We start from the raw sequence: 23,311 nt of genomic DNA on the forward strand, positions 1-23,311 counted from the left end.
TGACACTAGAATTAAACAACTTTATTTTAACAATGCACAAAAAAATGGGCTTGAATGAGACAGTGATCTCAAAGGATGATGCTGTACCTGTGACATATGACATGCGAACTAGTATCTGAGACCGAAAGGAGTCAGAGAAGAGTGAATGGAATATACATTTGTTTCACAAATGGGTTTGTCATCTGAAAGAAAATGCTGCTGCACTTGTGATACCCTGACTCTGAATGGTGTAGTCAGCATGTCCAATTGCTATACCACAGACAAGCATGAATTTTGAGAGCATGGGGAAAAAAAACCTTGCTCAGGCACTCCTTGAGATACAACAGGGCTTAAGTATCTACTGCAGCAATAGTTCCCTTATCCTTTCAAAGGGCAGCCACTAAGGGCATTATATTATTCCATCTCACAAACAGTCACACAGCCTATACATTACAAAGCCAGTGACTTGGCCACAACTCATATGATTAAGGCTAACAGCAGTTAGCTCACCACAAGACAATACAAAGTATAGGCAGAGAGATCTTTGTGCATCGATTTCCCACCTACAAAATAGGAACAAAAGTTGTCTCTAATCCCAGAAATTAGGTTCATCGATTAACTATGGCTTATGAGGCACTCAGCTATTTCAACAACAAATGCAATAGCTGTTCTCACAAAGAAGTGATTTAATGCTGAATTTGAACGTTGCATGATAAGGAAGGAAGGAGGTCAAACATATAGAAGACTGTTGAACTGCTGCCTCAATCTTTGAATATCATCTAGTTCATGCAGTGAATGAAGCAAGAGTTCTATGGAAAAATAGTGTCAGCCAATATAAAATTGCACCACAATACAAAAGGAAACATAATATAGGCCTCCTGGGCCCAGTACCTTCTCATGCTTTCCATTTTGGCACACTCAACTTCATCAGATAGTATTTTAATGGAGATTTTAAAACTAAATATGAGGTGTGCATATGTCTATGTTTACATATGTTCACACAGTTACTCTCACAATCTGAATAGGTACACAGCACCTACTGAACAGGTGACTAAAAACTCCAACTCTGTTTAGGTAAGACATGATTTTAGATTTCTAAGGACAAATGAGAATTCAATTTCAGTCATAAGCTACAATAACATAACATTATTTAATGCACAATAAAACCATAACACAAATTAATGCTTTGGTAATGCCTTAAATAATGCCAGCTACTTAACAGAGTTATGTTCTAATACCTTCCATCAATCGTAGTGATTCCAATATTACAATACTACATGCTATTTAATTTACTTAAGTTGCGGTCCTTCCTAGTCTGTGCTTTTCTGGAGTATCTGAAGATCTGATTTCTAAGTAGAGTTAAATCTATTGGGCTGGCTAACAGAAGTTTCCAAACATATAATGCATCTTCTATGTCTCTTCAGTACAAGTAGCAATTTGTATACTTTCATTTTGTCCCAACATCCTCACACAAGAAGTGTGGATATTCTATTCATAGAAGTCCACAGAAATAATAAGATCAGTATATTAAAGACCTAAGGAATATAGACAGAATTTGTACTGGGTGAAAATACTCCTGTGCAAAGGATAAGCAGAAGGTCTACTCTGAAGGCTTAATCAAGCCAGCATCTCTATGCTCAGAAATGAATTTCATCTACTCATGTCAGTCTCTGTGGATGAAACTCTGGTTTCTGTCACAGCAAAATAGTAAGTGACAATATTTAGAGATTTTAGCCTTAATGCTTTGCTTTTCAAATAAAGGTTTTGCAAGCTTCATGAAAGAAAAAATAATATTTCTATGTTATACACTGCAGAGCATGAGTTTTATCAGCAAACATTACTGCCAGTAATTAAATTTCTTTTAAACCTTTCTCAAGCCCAACAGATTTGGAAACTCAAGATGAAAAAGGGTGTTTATTTTTGACAGTTTAATCCCTGCTGTCCTGCTGGTTTATTGCTGTACGGTTCAGTATTTAAGTTGCTACGAGACACAAGTTCATCCTAGCATTACTGTTTAAGTATACAAGTACTTGACCAAAAAATTACATCTTGTATGTAACTGATTAAGCATGGGTAGCCACAGGGTTACTTTGGACCAAAGTCAGTTAGGCATCCATTATCAGTTTCTTCCACCATATAGATACACATAGCTGTCAAAATGGAAGTGAGGTCTTTGAAGCAAGCTCCAATCAAGTTCCACACACAGTGAAACTGAAGGGTGAGCTTAGATATCCCATCCCCATGACAAAGGTATCCAGCTCTAGATTGCACTGGGTCTGTGTTAGAGTTACATGCTTAATTTTGTTACAATTCCCAGCAAACTAAAAATAAAATATTGAGAAGAAGAATGGATGGAAACAGGAATGGCTAGAATGGAATGGAGGTTCACTGTAGGTTCAGATTACTTACATTCAGTTATTATTTAGAAAGGCTGGCTTTTACCTTTCAACCACAAGGATCTCGTCTTTATAATCAGTTGTACAAAGCTTTTCTCAACATAGCCAGTGGTAATAGAAAGAAGGATCACTAACAGAGGCCTCATAGACCTGCAATACATTTCTGTTTTGGCCAAGACAGTATCTTGGGATAGGTCTGATAACAATAGAGAAGGCCAAGCAAATCAGTTAGGAACAGACCGGGAATGAATCACTTAGAAGACTGATGCTACACACTATCAAGCTACGTGGAGCTGTCAGGTGGAAAATCCACCCATGACTCTATGCATCGATGGTTCTATGATTCTATGATTTGGTGAAATCTGCTCTTTAACAGCACATATCTGCACACTTCCAAACACCTCAATTTATTTAGGTAAGCATACCATGGTTTTGCACAGCTTCAGTATATCAGTTTTAGGGGTTTATTCTGTACAAATCAATCTCACCCTAAATTAAATTTAATATGTCCTAAAATACTCTAGGAATACAAATGATTAGGTATGAATCAGGAATTCTGATTTATGAAGGTAGAAATTCAAGGAAGAACTTACAGTTTTCGTCTTGTGCAATGCACTGAAGAGGGATTCCAAAGAAAGATGTGTAGCTGTCATTGTACCAAACCAAGAGCTCAGTGCCTCTGGGAATATCTATACAAGCCCGGTAGAATATATTTGACCTAATAAAAAGAAAAAATAACTAATTTAGAAATAGAGCATTCTTCTCTTATCAGACACAGTATGATACAACATTACAGTAGAAATCCATTGTTTTGGAAGCCTTTCTGCAGATAACTAAAAGAAAAACACTGATTATTTTAAAACCAAATCTATCATTAAGAAATGGCTTTGTTCCTGTAGCACAAAATAGGAAAGAACTTACAGGCACTTTGTTCCTAGCATATTTTAAACACTAAGATTTTACAAGCTACAAGATTTTATGAAAAGATAAGTATTTTCTTGCACTGTCCCTTTTAAAGTGATTTTAGAAATGCTACAATTTGCTCATGCAGTAGCAGCATCAGAGTTCTGCACGCAGTTCAGTAAGTTCAGCCATTTAAAAAGCTTTGCATTTGTCATCTAAAGTTAACATATCTTAGGGGAAATAAACAACAGTTCTTTCATTTTAACAAGTTAACTTAGCAAGAAGTTTGAAGTAGTACAACACAGCCTTTCATTACAGCAATATAACTCCGAAAAAGAGATCCTGGATTGCTAAGTAAAACAGACTTTGACTTAGGGAAATACAAAAATGGGGTCAATTTGAACATACAACTATAAAATCTTCCCCATTATGGAACATAAGGTAATGTTGATGATCCTTCAGTAAGTACAATTTAGTGTTAGCATAAATGCAGTATCTTATCACATCACTGTGGAAAAAGCATGTAGGTAGTCCTCGACCACTGAACAGGGAGTTGAGGTGGGGGGAAGGAAAAATCCTAGAATCTCCAGCATAAAAACAAGAGCCTTATTCTGATCTTGCACTGGTGTAAATAGCTTCAGAGTGATACTTCCATGCTTAACAGATTTACAGTTTGGGGGCAAACTCTGTATAAGATTAGAATCAGGCACAAGATAAAATAAAAATGTTATCAGTTTGTAGCGGCTTTTCCCTTAGGCTTCACATGGAACAGTAAAACACACTCCTGTGAGATGGATAGAAATTCAATATATACAAGAAGAACACTCCACTTTCGCTGAAGGATCACATACCGAAATGATACAGTCAAAGTACCAAGAAATGACCATTTTTTACAACAACTTATGTAAGGCTGAAAAAACATCTATAGACAAAAAAAAAAAATAAATAAAAAATTAAGCCTCAACTGGTTTTCTGAGTGAAGAATTGCTACAAACGTTAGCCTGAAATTCAAGATAAAAATGTTTAGGGTTGGTAGGCCTTAAATTTAGACTTTCTATAAAGAATTGGCTGTAGCGATGCAATTTGTTCCTTGTATAACACTGCAGACACAAGGAGAATCTTTTTACCACATTTTTCATGGCAGTGAGATATGCACTTGTCAACATATTTTGTCACTGCAAAGTGGCTCTTGGCAACAGGATCATAAAGATCAATAAAAAAGTGCAGATTCTCAGTATTTTACTAGCAGCTGCAAAAATTTCATTTATCTTGTTATTTTCCTCGCCTACTGCTACCCTGTCTCAGGAGGGCACTGCTAGCTAAGCAGAACGGTTTTCCTACCCTTCTATGAATATCTGACAAAAACTCTTCCCTTTGTGTCTACCCCCTCTCCTTCCCTCCTCTTCCTCCTCCTCTCCTCTTCTCTCTCCTTCTTCCTAGAACTAAGCATTTTGTTAATTCTTTCCACGGTTATATAAAAATGAAAATCAGAGCCATGCTATAGATTACCAGCATCTCCTAACTTGAGAAAAATGGAGTCTACTTTGTACTTCATCCTTGTAACATTTCATCTCTCAGTTTGGCTTCCCTTAACATAAACACAGCAGCCCGGCAAATGAATGTACTAAAACTAAATGACACACTTTGCCGCTGAAAGAGCAGAACTGTTTTTGAGCAATGGGTGGTCTGTGGGGCTTGGAATAGGCAAGGAAAAAAAAGTGTAAGCATACACTGTCCCTTACAAGCATGTAGAGCTTCCAAAACTCGCAGAAATCTCTGCATGCTGAAGTACATCAAAGAGATTTTTCCCTTTTTGGATAATATTTCCTTTGCTGACATGTATTTAGTATTGTGGTTGGATGACTCATAAAGATTGCTTCATGGCGTCCCAACACAGTTGAAGCAGAACACATGCCAACAAACATTATTGTCAGCCTCAAAATAAAAACAAAACGTTCAGCTAAGGGTCAATCAATCAAGAGCACTTTGAAGAAAATTCCATTTAGATATTACAAATCATAACAGAATGAATTTAAACCAGCTGAATTTCTGTGAGGAGGATGTCCATGTACAATAAAAATTAGACTGGTTTTTCAGTGTCCAACTTTTCTATTTTCTTACACTTGGATGCAGTCACTGGTGATGGATGCCAGTTTTTTAAATTGTGTTTTTGTAGTTCATTTTATAAAGATCTGAAGTAATCGAAAGCAGATCAACAGAAGGAACTCAAGTAAAAACTCCATCATGAAAGGAGAGTTGTAAAATCCACTTAATATTGAAAGATGTGTAATGACTTTCTCATGTTCACTTTTCATTTAGGTTTGTCATCTATATATATATATATACGCATATTTTTTTTTCTTATTTATATATGTATGTGTGCATGCACACACCACCACATTGCGAAATAGTTCACAAGATGCCTACAAAAATACTCTTTCATCACAGCAAACTTTATTCGTTATCCAGTGTGTTTATTTAAAATCCAGTGGGATTTTAGGAACAGATATCAGATATTGAAGTGCATAATAAAAGATTTGTAATGTATAAATAGGATTGTTATTTTTTTAACTGCAGCATTATTCAGTCAACTGGCCAGAGAATAAAAAAGCTGAAAATGCAATTGAACAATTTTACCATTGTTAAATTGGAACCCTATGGGATAATCAAACTTTATATATTTTATTTTAGCTTGGTTTTGTATGTTTTTTTTAATTTTAAAGGTACTTTAAATAGCTTAAGATTCTGTCTGAAGAAAAGAAACTCTACTGTCTAAAGCAACTAGCTAAAATCGGGCTTGCTCGTTACGACTGGCAAGCCCAGGGCATTCTTTGATGTGCTTCCTACCACATTTAAAAAGGCCAAGCAGTTGCTTCTAATTCTGAGACGAAAGACTTGTTTATAGCCGAGATCATGTATTTATATGTGTTGTCTGGGTTTTCTGAATCTCTTTGTGAGTACAAAGTAAAATGCACCGTAATTTCTTTAAATTTTTCTTCACATTTTGACCTTCTCTAGCCAGCAACAGAAGAGACACAAGTACTAGCAATCCTGGCTAGCAGGTGCACTCAAAGTTTAAGCTTTAAGTGTATATGTGCCTCATGACTGACTCTTGGAAAGCTTTTGGGTTCAAAGCCACTCTCCTGCCATTTATCCCCTTCTTGTATCACATGCATCTTTATTAAGGGCAGAGGGTTGCTTGTGTTAGCTTGCTTCTGGTTAGACTGTTTGAAAAAGTGCAGGGGTCTCTGTGAAGTGTGGTGGGTACACAAATGATTTGGAGCTGTATTTGTTCCCAGTAGCTCCACTCTGCAGCTTTTGAGTTTCCCTGAATGAGCACACTCAAAATCCCTGCTGCTGTCTTTGCACTCAAAGGCTGTAGTGCTGGTGACAGTTATATTCTGGCTTTTCACTAAAAGCATTTTCATTTTTTTGCATTGAGTAAAAAAAAATATACTTTACCTGTACTGAACCACTGTTAAATTCTGCTCCCCGCAATGCCTTGCACATCGGATGTATCTCATCCAGCTTGACTTACTGGGTTCCCCACCATCAATAAAGTGCTGCAGTGTCCCATCTTGATCATATATCTGGGGGAGATGTCACAAGGTCAAGTAGTTAGAACAAATCATCAGCAATCATTTTCACTGATTTGCTGGTGTCTCTCTGTGCCTTTTCCAGGAATTTATTGCAATGAGATTTGTCATTGTGTACTGATGCTCTTAGAAATCTACATGGAGCAGCAGAAAAGTATTTTGTGGGATGCAAGTTTATCATGTTTCTTTTATCAAGCCAATCTTTTTGTATTAAACATGTTTGTGGTGTCTGAAAGATGTGATCATGTTTCCCAAAGAATATTTAACCTATTTTGACAGTCTGGCCTTAAGTAATGAACTGCCAGATAAACAAGAAAATCTGGGCATAAAGACTTCATTGAAAATGCTGGAACATCTGAGCAAGGGGCAGTAGTAATCCCTAAACAAGTACCCCTTCCTTCACATCTCAGTTGCAGCAAGAACATGCACTTCAGCAAGCTCACATGATACGTTAGGGAGTTGTAGGATTCATAATACCAAAACAAATGAGACTAGAAGCAAAAAGAGATGCCTTTAGAAGCTCTCTTGAGACATATAATTTTTGAAGTAGTAAATGAAAAATCAATCCTGAGGGAATCATGGTTTTCCTAAACATGACATCCCTGCTAAGGATATGTGAGCCAGTTATGATGATTTAAAAAATAACAGACAGTATTATGTCTATTCAGCACTGGATACTGCCTCTCATATCAAAGAATGAAATTGCTCTGGAAATTGGTTCTGAAATTAAAATACATGTTTCATGCACACCTGTGCTTCTGACTGCTTAAAAATGTCATTTAGAAAGTCCTAATCTTAGTAAAAGTGCATGGTGTTATAAGATTTTTACCTGTTACACCATTACTTTGTTAAAATTCAGCAATTCATCTGAACAATTAAGATCTCATCTGAAGAAAACCTGATCTTCAGATCTTTTGCCCCCTCCATCTGCTTCAACAATCCTACCCTTCTGAAATTACATGAGCCTAAATTCATGTCTTCTTGAAAGTACTAATTCTGCTAATTCAAGGGGAAGAATCTGAATTTAAGATTTCAAGAGAAAAAAACCAACAATCTTGCATTTCTATTTCAATATAAAGAGAATAATCTCAGAAACTATGTGGCTATATTCAATATTTCTGATTTATTAAAAGTGAGTTTCCTATAATGCATGCAAAAACATATACAGGAATCAAAATCTAGTTCTATACTCCACCGCATGTAAGTCTCAAATTCAGGAGCCAGCCTTGCTTTTGGTTTTGACCAAGAGGGACTGAGAGTAATCAGGAGCAACATATCCACTTCTAGAGCATGACAGACAGGGAAGTCAAGTGTATACAGAGATCCTCATCTTTTGTTCCATAGTGCTTACGAGGAGCAGAGAGAACCTGATCAGATGCATGCTGGGGGAGCATCCTGGACAAGCAAGATGGTACCCTAACATGCACTGAGGGGTGAAATAAAGTCAGAGAAATCAGACAGAGTACTCCAGCAGCAGAAACTCTAACTTAGAAAGTAAGTAACACTGCATTTGATTTGTTTACTCCTGAAATTGCATAACACAGGTCAAAATCTGGAAAAACCAAAACACTAACCAAAACCAAAACCAAACAAAACCAACCAACACCAAAATCCTTAACTGCAGTGATTATTATTATTCATATTACCATCATGCACCACTTCTTACCCATTTTACAATTGCCTAAATCTGGCAACTGCTGTACAACTTTCTGAAGAAACCATCACAAAAGATCAAACTATGACCTTCCATAGCAGAAGAAAAGCAAACCTGCAGCGCAACCCAGACACTATAGTGCAATTCAGTACTGCAATCCAGCAAATTATATGGATACACATATTTGTCTGCATCTGTATTATACATATGTACACATGCATATGTACTTTAACACTCACAGTATATTAAAAAAATTATGTTAATGACTATCTCACTACATCCATCTAATCTGATGTAACTTTTAATACATTACAAGATCCTCCTGACAAAGTAAAATACCATTTTTCCAACTCCCTATGGAGAATGCATGTGTTTTTTTCAGTATATCACAACAGTCATTGCTTTAAGTGGTGGAAATATAATTAGTTATTTTGTTTTTCTACTTTGATTACACTTGGAAGCGTCACCTAAACTGCTTACTGATTCTTTTCCCTCTTCTGGTACAGAGTACTTGTTAACTTTGGGGTCTGCTGAGTTTTAAGGGGCTTTCTGCTTTTGCTTTAGACGCTTCAAAACTTCAAGATTTCTTTTTTACAGCATTTTCCAATTCTGAGGAATGCACCAGACTGAGAGAGACAGAGAGACCAGAGTCTGATACAAGAAGACTGCACTCTTGACATGCCTTGTGCTCCTCCTTTGCAGTTTCCATGTAATTAAATAACTTCGTAATAGGTTCTTGGCTACTTACAGTCAACAGGTAGTTTACTGCTATGTTACATATCAAGAGACTCAGAATGTGAACCATATTATTGCTCTCTGAATTTAATAATCTGACTTTGGAATACAATAGAAGCACCTTCTTTTTCCTAGAAAGTAAGTCTGAAGTGTAACCAGCACAATTCAGATTTCTTTTTTTATTTTGTATATTGCCTTCCTTTGTAAACTCCCGAGTTTACTCAGTAATTTAGATATAAACACAGGTCAGGTTCATCTTGTACTGGCATACAAATATAAATTAAATATGAAGGACTGGATTTATTAGTTGCTGGATTGTTTACTTATAATTATTTGGAGGTTATAGATAATGAAACTTTTAATGACAATGATTATAGCAACATATAATGGCAATAGTAATAATATTTCTTAAGCACATGGTGTCTCATGTAAATGATGCTCTAAAATCTGTGAACGACCATTACTAAGTAAAATAAACAGCAGTTGCTGGAACATCTGTCACTCTGGCAACATATCAAGTGTAGGTAGAACTGTCAAATATTTAAGTCGTATTAACAGAAAAGGCTGAGAGCCTTCTGAAAACTAAATTATTTCAGTAGTGACAATGATCAGTATTTCTCACACGGACAGAGGGGAGTAAATTAAAATCTAAAGCTAAAGACTGGTGTTCCAGCTTCTGTTACGGATGCCACAGAATTTTAGAATAAAGGAATCCAAATGTAATAGCATAGCTGCAGAGAAAGCCAAGATAAAAAGCAATTAAAAACAATTTCACGGAATAGACAGGGAGAGCAAAATGGTCAGTTCATTGCAGTTTTCTTCCTCTTTATCTGTTGTATCCTTCTGTTCTCTTTCCATAGTCTGCTAAAGGACTGTGTCTTCAGAAAGTCTACCTATATTTTATTTCTCCATATGTCAAATAAAAAAGGTACTATTATACCGTTTACTTGACCTCTCATTTTCCTTGCAGACAGAGGGAGAAAAACTGGTCCTCAGAGTGGAATCTCTCTTTGCATATACTTTTGTAGTGTCAGAGTAGCTATTAGGATTATATTTTACATTGCAAGGCATCAAAAGAGACATGAATAAAACCACAAAACATGCAAGAATTCTTATCATTAATAGAAAACCTTGCTTTTTGCTGTTTACTGCTGTTCTCATTGACATCACGCATAAGGTCAGGATTTTCAAATCACTCAGCATTAGCCTTCTCCTCCCACAAGAAGTTCTACCCTTGCCTTCAGTGGGAAGAGTCGATAGTAAGGAGTACTTTTGATGAGTACATGAACATCACAAATTGTTTATTGTAACAGTCTGACCACACTGACATCTCAGAAATTCTAGCAACCATACAAATTACATTCTTTTTCTGATAATGTATGAACCTACAAGCCACAGCAACACTGAAACCTTCTTCCTTTGCTTTTTTGGATATCAGAACTGAATAATCTCTACATTAGGCAATCTTACTCTTGCGAGACCTTGTTTTTGACAAACAGCACTACAAAATCCTCTAAAAGTAACTGTATCCTAAACAGAAGTTGAAAACAATACCAAGAGCCTTATAAGCATGGGTACTAAGCTGACAGTTTGTAAAAAGTGTGTAATTATAGAGTCATAGAATCATTTAGTTTGGAAAAGAGCTTTAAGACTAATGAGTCCAACTGTTACCTAGTACTGCCAAGTCCACAAGTAAACTATGTCCCTCAGTGTCTGTAGGTAGTTAGGGTCTGGCGGTTGGAAGATGTTACACTGTATGGAAAGATAAGACCCCCCTCCGAGTAGCCAATAGGGCCTAGCCGAGGACGTAAGCAGACAGACGTGACGTTGTAAACCCAGGCTATATAACACCGTGTTACTCGCCAATAAACACCATTTGCCATCCACCATATTGGTGTCCGTGAGCTGATGGCCCGAGCAGCCTGGGAATGGTCGCCGTGCCGTGTCTGAACCAGGTCGCCAGGCCAACAAAGGCAACAAGTGGTACAGCGCGACATCTTCCGACCGCCAGACCCTAACTACCTACAAGTGTCACATCTACATGTCTTTTAAATACCTCCAGGGATGGTGATTCCACCACTGCCCCGCACAGATTGTTACAGTACTTGAAGAAATTTTCAGTGAACGAATTGCTCCTGCTATCCAATCTAAACCTCCCCTGGCACAGCTTGAGGCCATCTCCTCTTGTTCTGTAACTTGTTACTTAGGAGAAAGGACCAACACCACCCTCACCACAATTGCCTCTCATGTAGTTGTAGAGAGCGATAAGGTCCTCCCTGAGCCTTCCCTTGTCCAGACTAAACAACCCCAGTTCCCTCAGCTGTTCCTCAGTAGATTTGTGCTCCAGGCTCTTCACCAGCTCTGTTGCTCTCCTCTGGACCCACTCCAGCACCTCAATGTCTCTCTTGTAGTGAGGGGCCCAGAACTGAACAGAGAATTCGAGGTGCAGCCTCACCAGTGCAGTACAAGGGGATGATCACTGTGCTCCCTGGTCCTGCTGGCCACACTATTGCTGATACAGGCCAGCATGCTTTTGGCTTCTTGGCTGCCTGGGCACAAGGTGGCTCACGTTTAGCTGCGTCAATCAGCACCCCCAGGTCATTTTCCTCTGAGCAGCTTTCCACTATGCCCCAAGCCTGGAGCATTGCATGGGGTTGTTCTTGCCCAAGTGCAGGACCCAGCACTTTGCCTTGTTGAGCCTCGCATCACTGGCCACAGCTCATCATCCAGCCTGTCCCGATTCCTTTGCAGAGCCTTCCAGCAGATCAACAATCCCACCTGACCTTGTGTCATCTGTAAACTTACTGAGGGTGCACTCAGTCCCCTCCTCCAGATCACCAACAGAGATTAAACAGAACTGGCCTCAGTACTGAGCCTAGGGAACACCACCAGATTTATCTTCATTCACCAGCACTTGCTCTCTTGGCCATCCAGACAGTTTTTTTCCCAGCAAAGAGTACCATCCAAGCCATGAGCAGCCAGTTTCTCCAGAAGAATGCTGTGGGAAATAGTGTCAAAGGTTTTACTAAAGGCTTTCCTAAAGTCTTCAGTTTTTAAATATCCACAGTCTTTTTCTCATCCACTAAGCAGATCATCTTGTCATAGAGGGAGGCCAGGTTAGTCAAGCAGGACCTGCCTTTCATAAACCCATGCTGACCTGGCCTGATCTCTTGGTTGTCCTGTTCGTGCCATGTGATGGCACTCAAGATGATCTGCTTCATAACCTTCCCTGGCACTAACATCAGACTGTGATGGAACACCTTATCCTTGGTGCCATCTTAAGGTATATCAAAGATAAGAGGGCTATAAGAGGCAGTCAACATGGCTTCACAAAGGGGAAGTCATGCTTGACCAATCTCGTAGCCTTTTCTGAAGAAATAATACGGTGGATGGATGATGGCAGAGCGGTGGATGTGGTCTATCTTGACTTCAGCAAAGCATTTGACACAGTCTCCCACAGCATCCTCACAGCTAAATTGAGGAAGTGTGGTCTGGATGATCGGGTAGTGAGGTGGACTGTGAACTGGCTGAAGGAGAGAAGCCAGAGAGTTGTAGTCTATGGGGCAGAGTCTAGTTGGAGGCCTGTATCTAGTGGAGTGCCTCAAGGGTCAGTACTGGGACCAGTATTATTTAATATATTCATCAATGATTTAGATGAGGGAATTGAGTGTACTATCAGCAAGTTTGCTGATGACACTAAGCTGGGAGGGGTGGTCGACACGCCAGAAGGCTGTGCTGCCATCCAGAGGGACCTGGACAGGCTGGAGAGTTGGGCAGGGAATAACTTGATGAAATATAACAAGGGAAAGTGTAGAGTCCTGCATCTGGGCAGGAACAACCCCAGGTTCCAATATAGGTTGGGGAACGACTTGTTAGAGAGCGGTGTAGGGGAGAGGGACCTGGGGGTCCTAGTGGACAACAGGATGACCATGAGCCAACACTGTGCCCTTGTGGCCAAGAAGGCCAATGGCATCCTGGGGTGTATTAGAAGGGAGGTGGTTAGTAGGTCAAGAGAGGTCCTCCTTCCCCTCTACTCTGCCCTGGTGAGACGGCATCTGGAATATTGTGTCCAGTTCTGGGCCCCTCAGTTTAAGAAGGACAGGGACCTGCTGGAGAGAGTTCAGCGCAGGGCAACTAAGATGATTAAGGGAGTGGAGCATCTCCCTTATGAGGAAAGACTGAGGGGGCTGGGTCCCTATAGTTTGGAGGAGCCTGAGGGGTGACCTTATTAGTGTATATAAATATATAAAGGGGGAGTGTCAGGCTCTTCTCAGTGGCAAACAATGATAGGACAAGGGGTAACGGGTACAAACTGGAACACAAGACGTTCCACTTAAACTTGAGAAGAAACTTCTTCTCAGTGAGGGTGACAGAACACTGGAACAGGCTGCCCAGGGAGGTTGTGGAGTCTCCTTCTCTGGAGACATTCAAAACCTGCCTGGACACATTCCTGTGTGAACTTATCTAGGTGTTCCTGCTCCGGCAGGGGGACTGGACTAGATGATCTTTTGAGGTCACTTCCAATCTCTAGCATACTGTGATATTGTGACTGGCAGGCCCATAGTTACCCATATCCTCCTTCTGGCCCCTCTGGCAGATGAACAACAAATTTTCTAACCTCCAGTCAACTGCGACCTCCCCATTTAACCAGGGTTGCTGATAAATGGTTGAAAGTGTCTCAATAAATACTTTCACCAGCTGCCTCAGTACCCTTGTCTGTAGCCCCAAAGATTTGTGTGCATCTAGGTGTAGCGGGATGCTGACCATTGCCTTCTGGATTATGGGGACTTCATTCTGCTCCCTATCCCTGTCTTCCAGCCAGGGTCTGAATACTCCAAGAACAACTGGTCATACTATTAAAGACTGAGACAAAGAAAGCACTAAGTACCTCAGCTCTTTTCTTTCTTTTTTCTCCCTAACATAGGGAGCTACCCCACCACCTCTCCTTCCTTGATTATCCCTTCTTAAGAGTTTATAGACATCCATTGCAACACTCCAGTTGTGAGTCATCCCACCATGTTTCCATGATAGGTGTCATCATTTTCCTGCTGCACAATGGCTTCCAGATCCTCCTGTTTGTTGTCCACGCTGCATTGCATAATTATGTGACATTACACTCAGAGAATAAACCTGTAAAGCCTATTCCTGACACTGCAGAGAGCAGCGCTGCTTTTGACCCTTTGTCAGAGCCAGCAAGACCTATTGCCTGATACATAATCTTTCAGACACATCCTAAACTTTGGAGTCCAGTTTCCTCTCTATGGGTCATAACTCTTCACCCACTCAGGCCATGTTTCTGTCTGCTTGTTCGTTTGGAGGTTTGGAGAAAAAAGGTACAGCAAAAAAGCCCAGGATTTGTGTGCCCACTGAGGGTCTTTTGGGGCTGGTTCCACTATCTGACTTTTCTTTGAAGGAAACAGCAATTTTTAAAACTTTTGTTGTTGTTGTTGTTAGTTTTTCTTTATAGCATTGTATTCACCACTGGAATAACTAGTACAATTCAGTGATTTGACTTGCCTAAGGCAGTGATTGTTAAACAAAATGGCAATGATTCCTAGCATTTATTATGGCAAGTATACATTATTTATTTATTAGCACTTCTAATTATGTCAAACTGAAAGAAAACTGGATTGTATGCATGACTTGATAATTTACTCATTTAGATTGAGTTCTTTGTAGTACATTGGTGCCTATCTCCCTTTGAAATCAACACACTGCCAAAGTACCTCCTTATCTAGAAAGTTTGAAACTTTAGAAGAAAATGCTGCAGGAACCGAAAGAGAGGAAACAACTAAGAAAATTCCCTGAATAGATTACATCTAAGGAGCATAGTTTAGGTTGAAAATCAAACTAAAATTGGGTTCATATTTGATGATAACTGTTTGAAACATGAATGGTTTCAGACTTTAAATGTGTTTATTATTAGGAGTAGGGCATCTGATTTAGAAGAAGAGAGGTCTTCTGAATATGCATCTTTTCCGTGTTACCCACTCAACAAAAATGTCATCATGTCTTTCATTCACTAGCTTGGTGATCAAGTCAGACCATTCAGCAAACACTTTAAGGAAATAAAAGAAAATACAGAGTACAATGAAACTCAGAGGCAAAATGCAACGCATTTGGAAGTCTCCAAAAATAGCTTAAATAAAAAGAAACATTGATTTTGATAGATAATAACACCATTATATAATCACATCCTTTACAAAGACCACATCTCAAACATTGTAATACTTCATAAATTACGTACTATCTTTCAAATTGCCTATACAGTAAACAGGCGAATTACTCTTTTCCACTATAAAGAAATCCTGTTATCCATTGTGATAACCCTAACTTTGATGCCCAGTAAATATTGAATATGTAACCATCAACTACACACATAAAACTGGTATGAAAAGAATAATAGTATACATGTCAGCAACTTCATTTTACTCTAAGTGGAAACATTTGGACCATTTCCTTTTTCGTCTGTATGGACATTGTTTCAGAAAGACATTAGTTATAAATGCTTCACATACATTTCAGTGTTGCTTTATAAGTCTAACTGATTTGTTTTGCCACATAATATATGCCTTCAAATTCTTTATGGATAAGTATCAGAAATAAAATAATAAATATGTTGCAGATAACATCTAAGCTTACTGGCTTATGATGAAATAAGAACACTTTGTCTTTATTACATAGATAGTGAAAGCTACTTACTACAGTCTTTACATGTATGTGAAGTAGTGTCAATAACTAGTTACTCTAAAGGGCTTTTATTTTTTTTTTAAGTAACTGGACAATATTCTGTTGTCATAGAGAAAATGCAACAGTTCATTTAAAGAATGATTTTTGCTTTTGGAGTTTTTGTTTTACATGCAAGCTGGTGTCAATTGCTTTATACTTTGAATTATCATGAAGATTTCCAAATGTTTTTAACTGCACCGAATCACTCTGAGCTGCTGTAAAATATTAAAAGAAATCCAAACTAAGTGAGCAAGGAGGAAATTTCAGAAGGCCTCCCTTAAAAAATCAGATGAAAAATGTTCTCCAGTATTTGTTGGCAATATTCTCCTTGGGGATGAAATGCCTCTGTGAAAATGTGCAGAAACATATACTGACAGCCAATGGTCTTTAACTGCTCACAATATTGAAAGCAAATTTTTATAATTAGTTATATCTGATATGTGAGTGTATACCTTGTAATATCTCTCACCTAGACCCCAATGCAGCAAATACTTATGCACATGTTGTACACTGATCTCAATGGGACTACTTGTGTGTGAAATCAAGCACCTGTGTAAGCAGTTGAAGGACTGGGATCTTATTCCAGAAAATATCATGAAAGCAATGTTCTGTTGATTATGTGGACTTCATTAATTTATTTTGTTTTAATAGTCTCAACTGCTTAACACTAGCCCATGGAGATCCTGGAATAGGGAAGAATTACACGAAATTCAAACCAGTGTTACTCAACAACAGGGCAAAACTGGGATGATGGAGGGAAGAAAAAAACACACATGAATTCAGAAACTTGCACACATGCAAACAGGTCTGTAAAAGACCAGTGCTCTCACAGTATCCACTGATGTAACATGGCCTCCTCAGTGTGTGCTTTTGCACTCTCCTGACAGGTCCAGTGACAGGACAGAAAAAGCAGTGAAACTCCAGTCACAAGTCATTCCGCAATGGAGACATTTTTGTTTGGTGTTGGAATTTCCATGCTCCTCACTGCACTGCATTCCAGTGCAGCCCCAGTAGCAGAAGACCATGTGAAGGCAACAAACTGAAGTTCTTCTCTGCAGTCTCATTTATGTGGGACATAGAATATGAAGACAAAAAGTGTTGCCCATCTAGGCTCAGTACCCAAAGAGGCCAGGAAAAAAACAGAGTAAAAATGAAAAGATGATTTAAAAACAGGGAGCAAATGATCAAACCTGACCAATAACCCAAAGATCAATTACCCAAACAGAAGACCAGTTGGCTGATAGACGTATATCCCAATACACATATTAGGAAGGGAGCTACAAGAAGACTCTATGGCCTGATGCTGGAAACCATCACTCATCTGGAAATCCTCACTGAACTCACTCAGTAATAAAGCTCCTAAGATGATATTCTGAGCCCAGGAATCAAGCCAGTTATAATGACCTTTGTTACCCCTGGTGCCTTTAAAAACATGACTGCTAAGTAATGACAGAGCTTTGGCAACTTTCTTGCAGCTTCTCAAAAACTTCAGACATTGCAAAGTGAAATTTAAAGGTGTTTGTTTCGTATTTTTTTCATTCTTCTACAAGCAACCATTGTCCTCTGTCATTCAGCTGAGATGTTCTTTCACCCTGTTTCTGTATAGTTAGTATACTCATTCAGGTAGACAAAGAATTAAAAGGGCAGCAATAGCTAACTACAAACATAGCACGACAGAGGACCACACTCCAAAGCAGTATGTGCAAAACCAAATTTTGTCTGATTTCATCACTCAGCATCAAAAACTAGGCAATGCACCTGAAACAAGCGAGTACATAGATCCTAAAGTGACTTACTGATAAACTGGTGACTGCAGAAATCACTGAGGACCAAAGGACACTCATAAGTGGAAATCATTCTAAACTGCGTTGATTTTAATATGTTAGAAAGAAGGCAGTTGTAGGGACAAGGAAGGTCTGATGTTCAAATGTGACTCAGGGCTTACCTTACTACTGACCCAGGGAAAGCTGATGACACAAGGAGAGAACAGGTTTTGATCCCATACTCCTGTAACTTCTGTGGAGTACACTTTCAGTTTTAAAACATGGTTCCAACCTATGTTTTCATAGCTTTATGCATGAAAGTGTGTCTACGTGTGAAATACCACTTCCAAGAAAGTAGCAGATTTTAGGCTTAGAAATCCTAGCCTCAATGATTAGTGATACTTTCAGACGTTAAAGTCTGGCACATATATGGCACAGCAATAATTCTGTAAATAAAGCTTGTTAAATTAGGGAATTTTTTTTGTTTTACTTTGAAGCACTTAGGAATTTTAATTCTTTTCTTTACCTTGATTTTTAAAGAACCAGTACCGTATACCCCAAGCATTTTAAGAAATGGCATAGAAAGGTACTTATCTTCTCAAGCACATAGCTCCTAGAGATATTCTCAATCCTGCAGTAAAACCAGCAAAAATCCTCATCAAGTTAGACTTAAAACTGCCACTGAAGTTAACTGGACTCAAGTTTCTACTTACTTAGACACTATGGAACCCTGCATGCCTGTCTGCTTTTTAGGCATGTAAAAGCAGATATAATTTCCTATAACTTTCTAAGCAAGACTTCTTGACTTGAGACAAGGAGTTTACTTTGCATTTGCTATTAGAAACTATGGTCTCATTTTAAGCCAGGGGCAATCAGGGAATCGTGAATCACTGAGACTGGAGATACCTCATCAGTTCACAAGGTGATGACCTCCACCACCTTCACTTTGAAATTCCTGACTCACAGTTCACGGTCATTCTAGGGGAAAAAAAAAAAAATCCTGGGAAAAAAAAAATCAGAAATGAGTTACGTGTTTAAAAAAAAAAAAAACAACTCTGAAACAAAAGCCTGTCTACAAGTAACCTCACTTTCAAGCAATGTCAAGTACATTACTTTGTTCTGTCAAAAACATTGCTGCTTAGTGCAATGGTTGTAACCCACTCATAAGGGTTTGGTACTGGACTAGGGTACAGAGAGTTGTATTCGGATGTCAAAACTTAAGTTTATATTCGTGTTTCTCATGGGTGTTTTTTCTAGTGTATCCCACTGAGCCACCAGTGACTGCTTCAGAAGTCAAGCAGATTTCCCTTGCCTGTCAGTCCTGTCTTTATGCCTTAGATACTTTCCAAGGATTAAAATGGCATAAAGCACATCTGCTCAGACACTGGAACTGCTCTGCAGATGCCTGGGTTCAGCTCCTGTACTGAAAAAGTTTTGTCACATGACTTACACCAAGTACTTAAATTCTGTGTCTGGGTCCTGTGGCTATAGAAAATAAGGATTTTGATAGTTTGGTTTGGGTTTTTTGCATGTGAAATTCACTCTGAGGTTGTAAGTATGGGTAGGGACACAGTGTATGCGTGGAACATATATCACACCAGAGCACCCTTTTACTACTACAGTATAGACTCCACAGATAATTCTTTCAATCTTTTTTAAAATGTCTCATTAAGGCTTACCATAAATGAGGAATTTCAGTAAAAATGACATATTTTAGAACGTATACTTTACTCCATTGTTTTATATAATAAGGCACACTGATATTATTAGTTTGGAATATTTCGGAATGTCTGGAATGCTAAGTTCACCAGATGATGAATAAAAGGTCAAGTAATAAAGTATATGATAAACTATGCCTGAAATTCCTCATAAAACAAATGAATAATGGCTGTACAAACTGTACTGCCATGTTTTTACATTGAAAAAATGCCTGCCTTATATTACTCCTTCAAATCTGTTAGACTGTAGGATTGTCAGAAAACCAGCATGGTGATACTTAGGAGCTGAAGTCAGAGTCAAGAAGCAGATGAAAAGGGTGCATTAAGGAGTAGTGCTGGTGTGCCAGTGATGCATAGCACAGAACGTGAAATAGGGTTTTTTCTTGCAAGAGTGCAGGGCTGGTATTGGTAAGTAACATGTTAAGTTTCACTGGAAGTGTTTGTTTCTGTGAGGATTATAACATTAGATTAAAACATTGCTTGAGCCACAATTGCAGAAGCCCTCCAGAGCTGTTAAGCATTTGGCATATCTCACTTATCTCTCTGGATGGCAGGGGCCATCAATACAAAGTGGAACATCAATCAATCTGGGGTCTTCTTCAGACATTGCCTGTCAGCTGATCAGAGGAAGACTTTAGGGAATCAGCTTTCCACTATCAGGATTTGGTCTGTGATCACAACAAGCCACTGAACCTTTTACTTTTCACTTGGCAAAAACATACACACTGGAAAAAAGTCTTGACAGTTCATTCATTTTGCTCCATCACCGGAGCCAGATGATGTTTGACTGAGGAGACCCACCCTCTTTGATGTTGTGCTCTTTTGAGAGTGCCCTGCTGTGAAAAAAATTTTCTCCTACCAAATTAAAGAGAAATATTTCTGCGTCCAGCTGTTAAATGTGATGCTTGCCATTTTTCAGTGCATTGGCTCTCTTCCATCTTGCAGGCTGTTTCAAGCCTATCTTTTACCCTTCTCAGCAGCAATATCCACAATGTGTTAGTGTCTCCAACTTCTACATGACATCAACACCAAAAGGGAAACTACAACTAACACTGCATTGCTACAGCAGCAATATTTATACATTTCTTCTGATTTTTTTTAATTAAAGACAGCAATCATTTTATTACATTAAATGAAGGATAAAACCTTTATATACAATCCACATATGAAAAGTTGACTTCAGTTTCATTCTGATTGCAGCAGGCAAACCAACGCAAAGCAAAGCAAATCCTCTGTAGAATGCATTTACTGGTTAAATGAGTGTGGCTGTTACTAAAACTTGTTTCATGTGTACTGAGTCCACATCAAAAAAATGGCATCCATTCAGCAGTCCTAGCTCTGTTTAAATTAAGACAAACATCTCATGAAAGCTTGAATAAACATTTAGGTTTAAGTAATCAAGAAAACCTGTATTCTCTCATATTTATTAAGTGTAATTTTTAGACTTATAAAATACACTGTCACAAATTGTGTATACTGTAAACAAATGGTGGACTCATCACTACAATGTTTTGCCTGTCTATTGTAGTGGATGAAACACAGCAGATTCCAACTGCTCTTCAGCTCAAAATTTCCTTCATCCTTTTCATTTTCGTTATTTGCTGACATGGAAGAAGATCAATGTTTGATAGATTTTGACAAGCTCATTGTTGCAAACCTGTGTTTTGTAATTAATCTCAGACTACTACCAGCAAATCTGAGTAACTGCTCATGTACTCATCACATCTTCACACTGTGAAGATTAAAATTAAAACCTGACTAAGAGCATCAGCAGATGAGAATGGAAGGACTTATTTTGTAAAATCACATGGATTATAACAAGAATTAAGCATTTCCCCTTTAGGTATCCACATTCTACACTCATGCCAAGAAAAAAAAATATAATCTAGAAAGATCAGATCTAAAAATAATCAGTAAAGCTGTATCCTGGTCTTCATTTACAATACCTGAATTCAGTTTTTTAAATTGTAGGATGATACGGATTTACAAATAAATATAAATTAGCCTATCTCCAAAAGGCTAGCTTGGAGCCAAGCTGCATGCTGCAGGGCTTCAGGTAGTTCTCAGAAGCTATCTGGTATCTAACAAAGACAGTAATGGGACTGGAGATGTCTAAGCAGCACAGAGATGCTGACAGTAACAGTGCTGGCAATTCAGCAGGAGACATGTTTTCTTGTTCCTGGAATGAGTCAAACACCTTCACTCCTAAAGTTACATACAACACATTAACATGCCTTATAAAAGGTTACATTTGGATCTACGTGTTGTGCTGCTCCATGACTGCATGGAACAGTATGCAGTTACAAGATGGTCTTGTTCCAAGACTAACCTTTATGCTATTCCGGTTATTCTCTGTCCTTTTTTCTAAATAGATTAAGAAATATTTTCCTTATTATTAATTCCAACTTCATTTTCTATATCTAACCATTGTTACTCAAAATTCTATTTACTTGCCTCTACTCTCCCATCAGCCACTTTCTCATCATGCTCCTTTTTTCTGTCTCTCATTTTATCAAGGGAGCAGAAAAATACCCAAGAAGGCTTCATTAAAGTAAAAACCAAGGACTGAATGTAAAGGTTTGTGTTCATCTTTTTCTCTATTCCATTCTGAATTTTTCTGTTTCATCTTTAATATTATGCAGCTTACCTTTACCCTTCCAGCCTTTCTCAGCTCCGTGCCAAAATAATTTTAGGTAACACAGCATTTTTTTTTTTGTCCCAAACACTTTCAAGTGAAAACATCTAGATGCCTTATGTAGGCTAACAGATGCAGCAGCTATATTTCAGAAACAGCAGAGTAGTTTGAGCAGCAAGTGTACTGTCCTTACATGTTGACTTTTTTACAGAAGAACTCAAACCAGATGCAGTAATTAGAAACCAATAGAACCAGTGATTATAATCCACATCAAAAATTTTAAAAGTAAAATGGTTAATCCCAAATGAGTTTTATTTTCTCCCAAAGTGTAAATTCTAAAATCAAAGTAAATTAAACCAGTTCTTATTTAATGATTTTTCCCAGCATCTTCAAAGTTTAATACAAAGGAGAAATTAATCAGTGTTAATTTGCTTGCAGAGCTGCATGCAAAATTATTTTACTGGATATAGCCAAAACCTCACAATGTTTGTAAAGCAATAACAATAACAAAATGTTTTGGAACAAGGTTTTCTGGGTTTGGTTGGATTGTTCAGTTTTCTGTGGGTTTGTTTTTAGGTTTTTTTTTAAGTTATTTGGATTATTTCAACATTTTATAAACCATAACAAAATGTTTCATTCTAAGTTTACTGAACTTCAAAACTGAAAGGAGTTCTGAACTGAGAAATGAACTTTCTGTTCAGAAAATGTAAGAACATGTTTAGATGATTCGATACATATTTTTCCCAAAGTTTTACTCATCAGAATTTTCCCTGAAACTGACTTTTTTATGCAAACAGTTTTAGTTTCTCAGCATTTCTAGGAAAGAGAAAAAAAAAGAGAAAAAAAAAAAAAAAAAGAAAAAGTTGGTTTCCTCCTTGGAAAACTCCAACAATTTGTAACTAGTTATCTACTGTACACCAGTGATAGGCTATTACAGCCATACATAAAAACAGTCATGGCACCTAAGAGCTTGCAATCTGAAAGAGAGAGATAAGGCTAAATGAATTGGGAGACCCAGAAAACGTGATGAAAGCATAACCTTTCCCCACTCTTTTCCTGTCTCTTTCTCCCTTATGCATAATCACAGAAATTCTCTGCTAAAATACAATGAGATTAATGGGGGGGGGGGGAGGGGCAGAGAGAAGAAACTTTTCAGTTTTCCCAAGCTAAGCAGGAATTGCCACACTTCCCCTCTGCCAGAAG

At 38.2% G+C, this 23,311-nt stretch overlaps 1 protein-coding gene across 1 annotated transcript in view; it reads right to left on the minus strand.

Moving 5' to 3' along the window:
* The window catches only part of PRDM6 (PR/SET domain 6), a 73,129-nt gene that overhangs the window by 17,265 nt on the left and 32,553 nt on the right, over nucleotides 1–23,311 (minus strand). The window contains exons 3-4 of the mRNA XM_061346033.1: nucleotides 6,741–6,868; nucleotides 2,969–3,093 (exon numbers count right to left, since the gene is read on the minus strand). Coding sequence (XP_061202017.1) covers nucleotides 2,969–3,093; nucleotides 6,741–6,868 — 253 coding nt within the window. The remainder of the gene's footprint in view (nucleotides 1–2,968; nucleotides 3,094–6,740; nucleotides 6,869–23,311) is intronic.

Source organism: Neopsephotus bourkii, unplaced genomic scaffold (genome assembly GCF_033783945.1).
Source record: "Neopsephotus bourkii isolate Nb327-2 ecotype Australia unplaced genomic scaffold, CSIRO-AGI_Nbou_v1 NB_256, whole genome shotgun sequence".
NCBI classification, from domain to species: Eukaryota; Metazoa; Chordata; class Aves; order Psittaciformes; family Psittacidae; genus Neopsephotus; species Neopsephotus bourkii.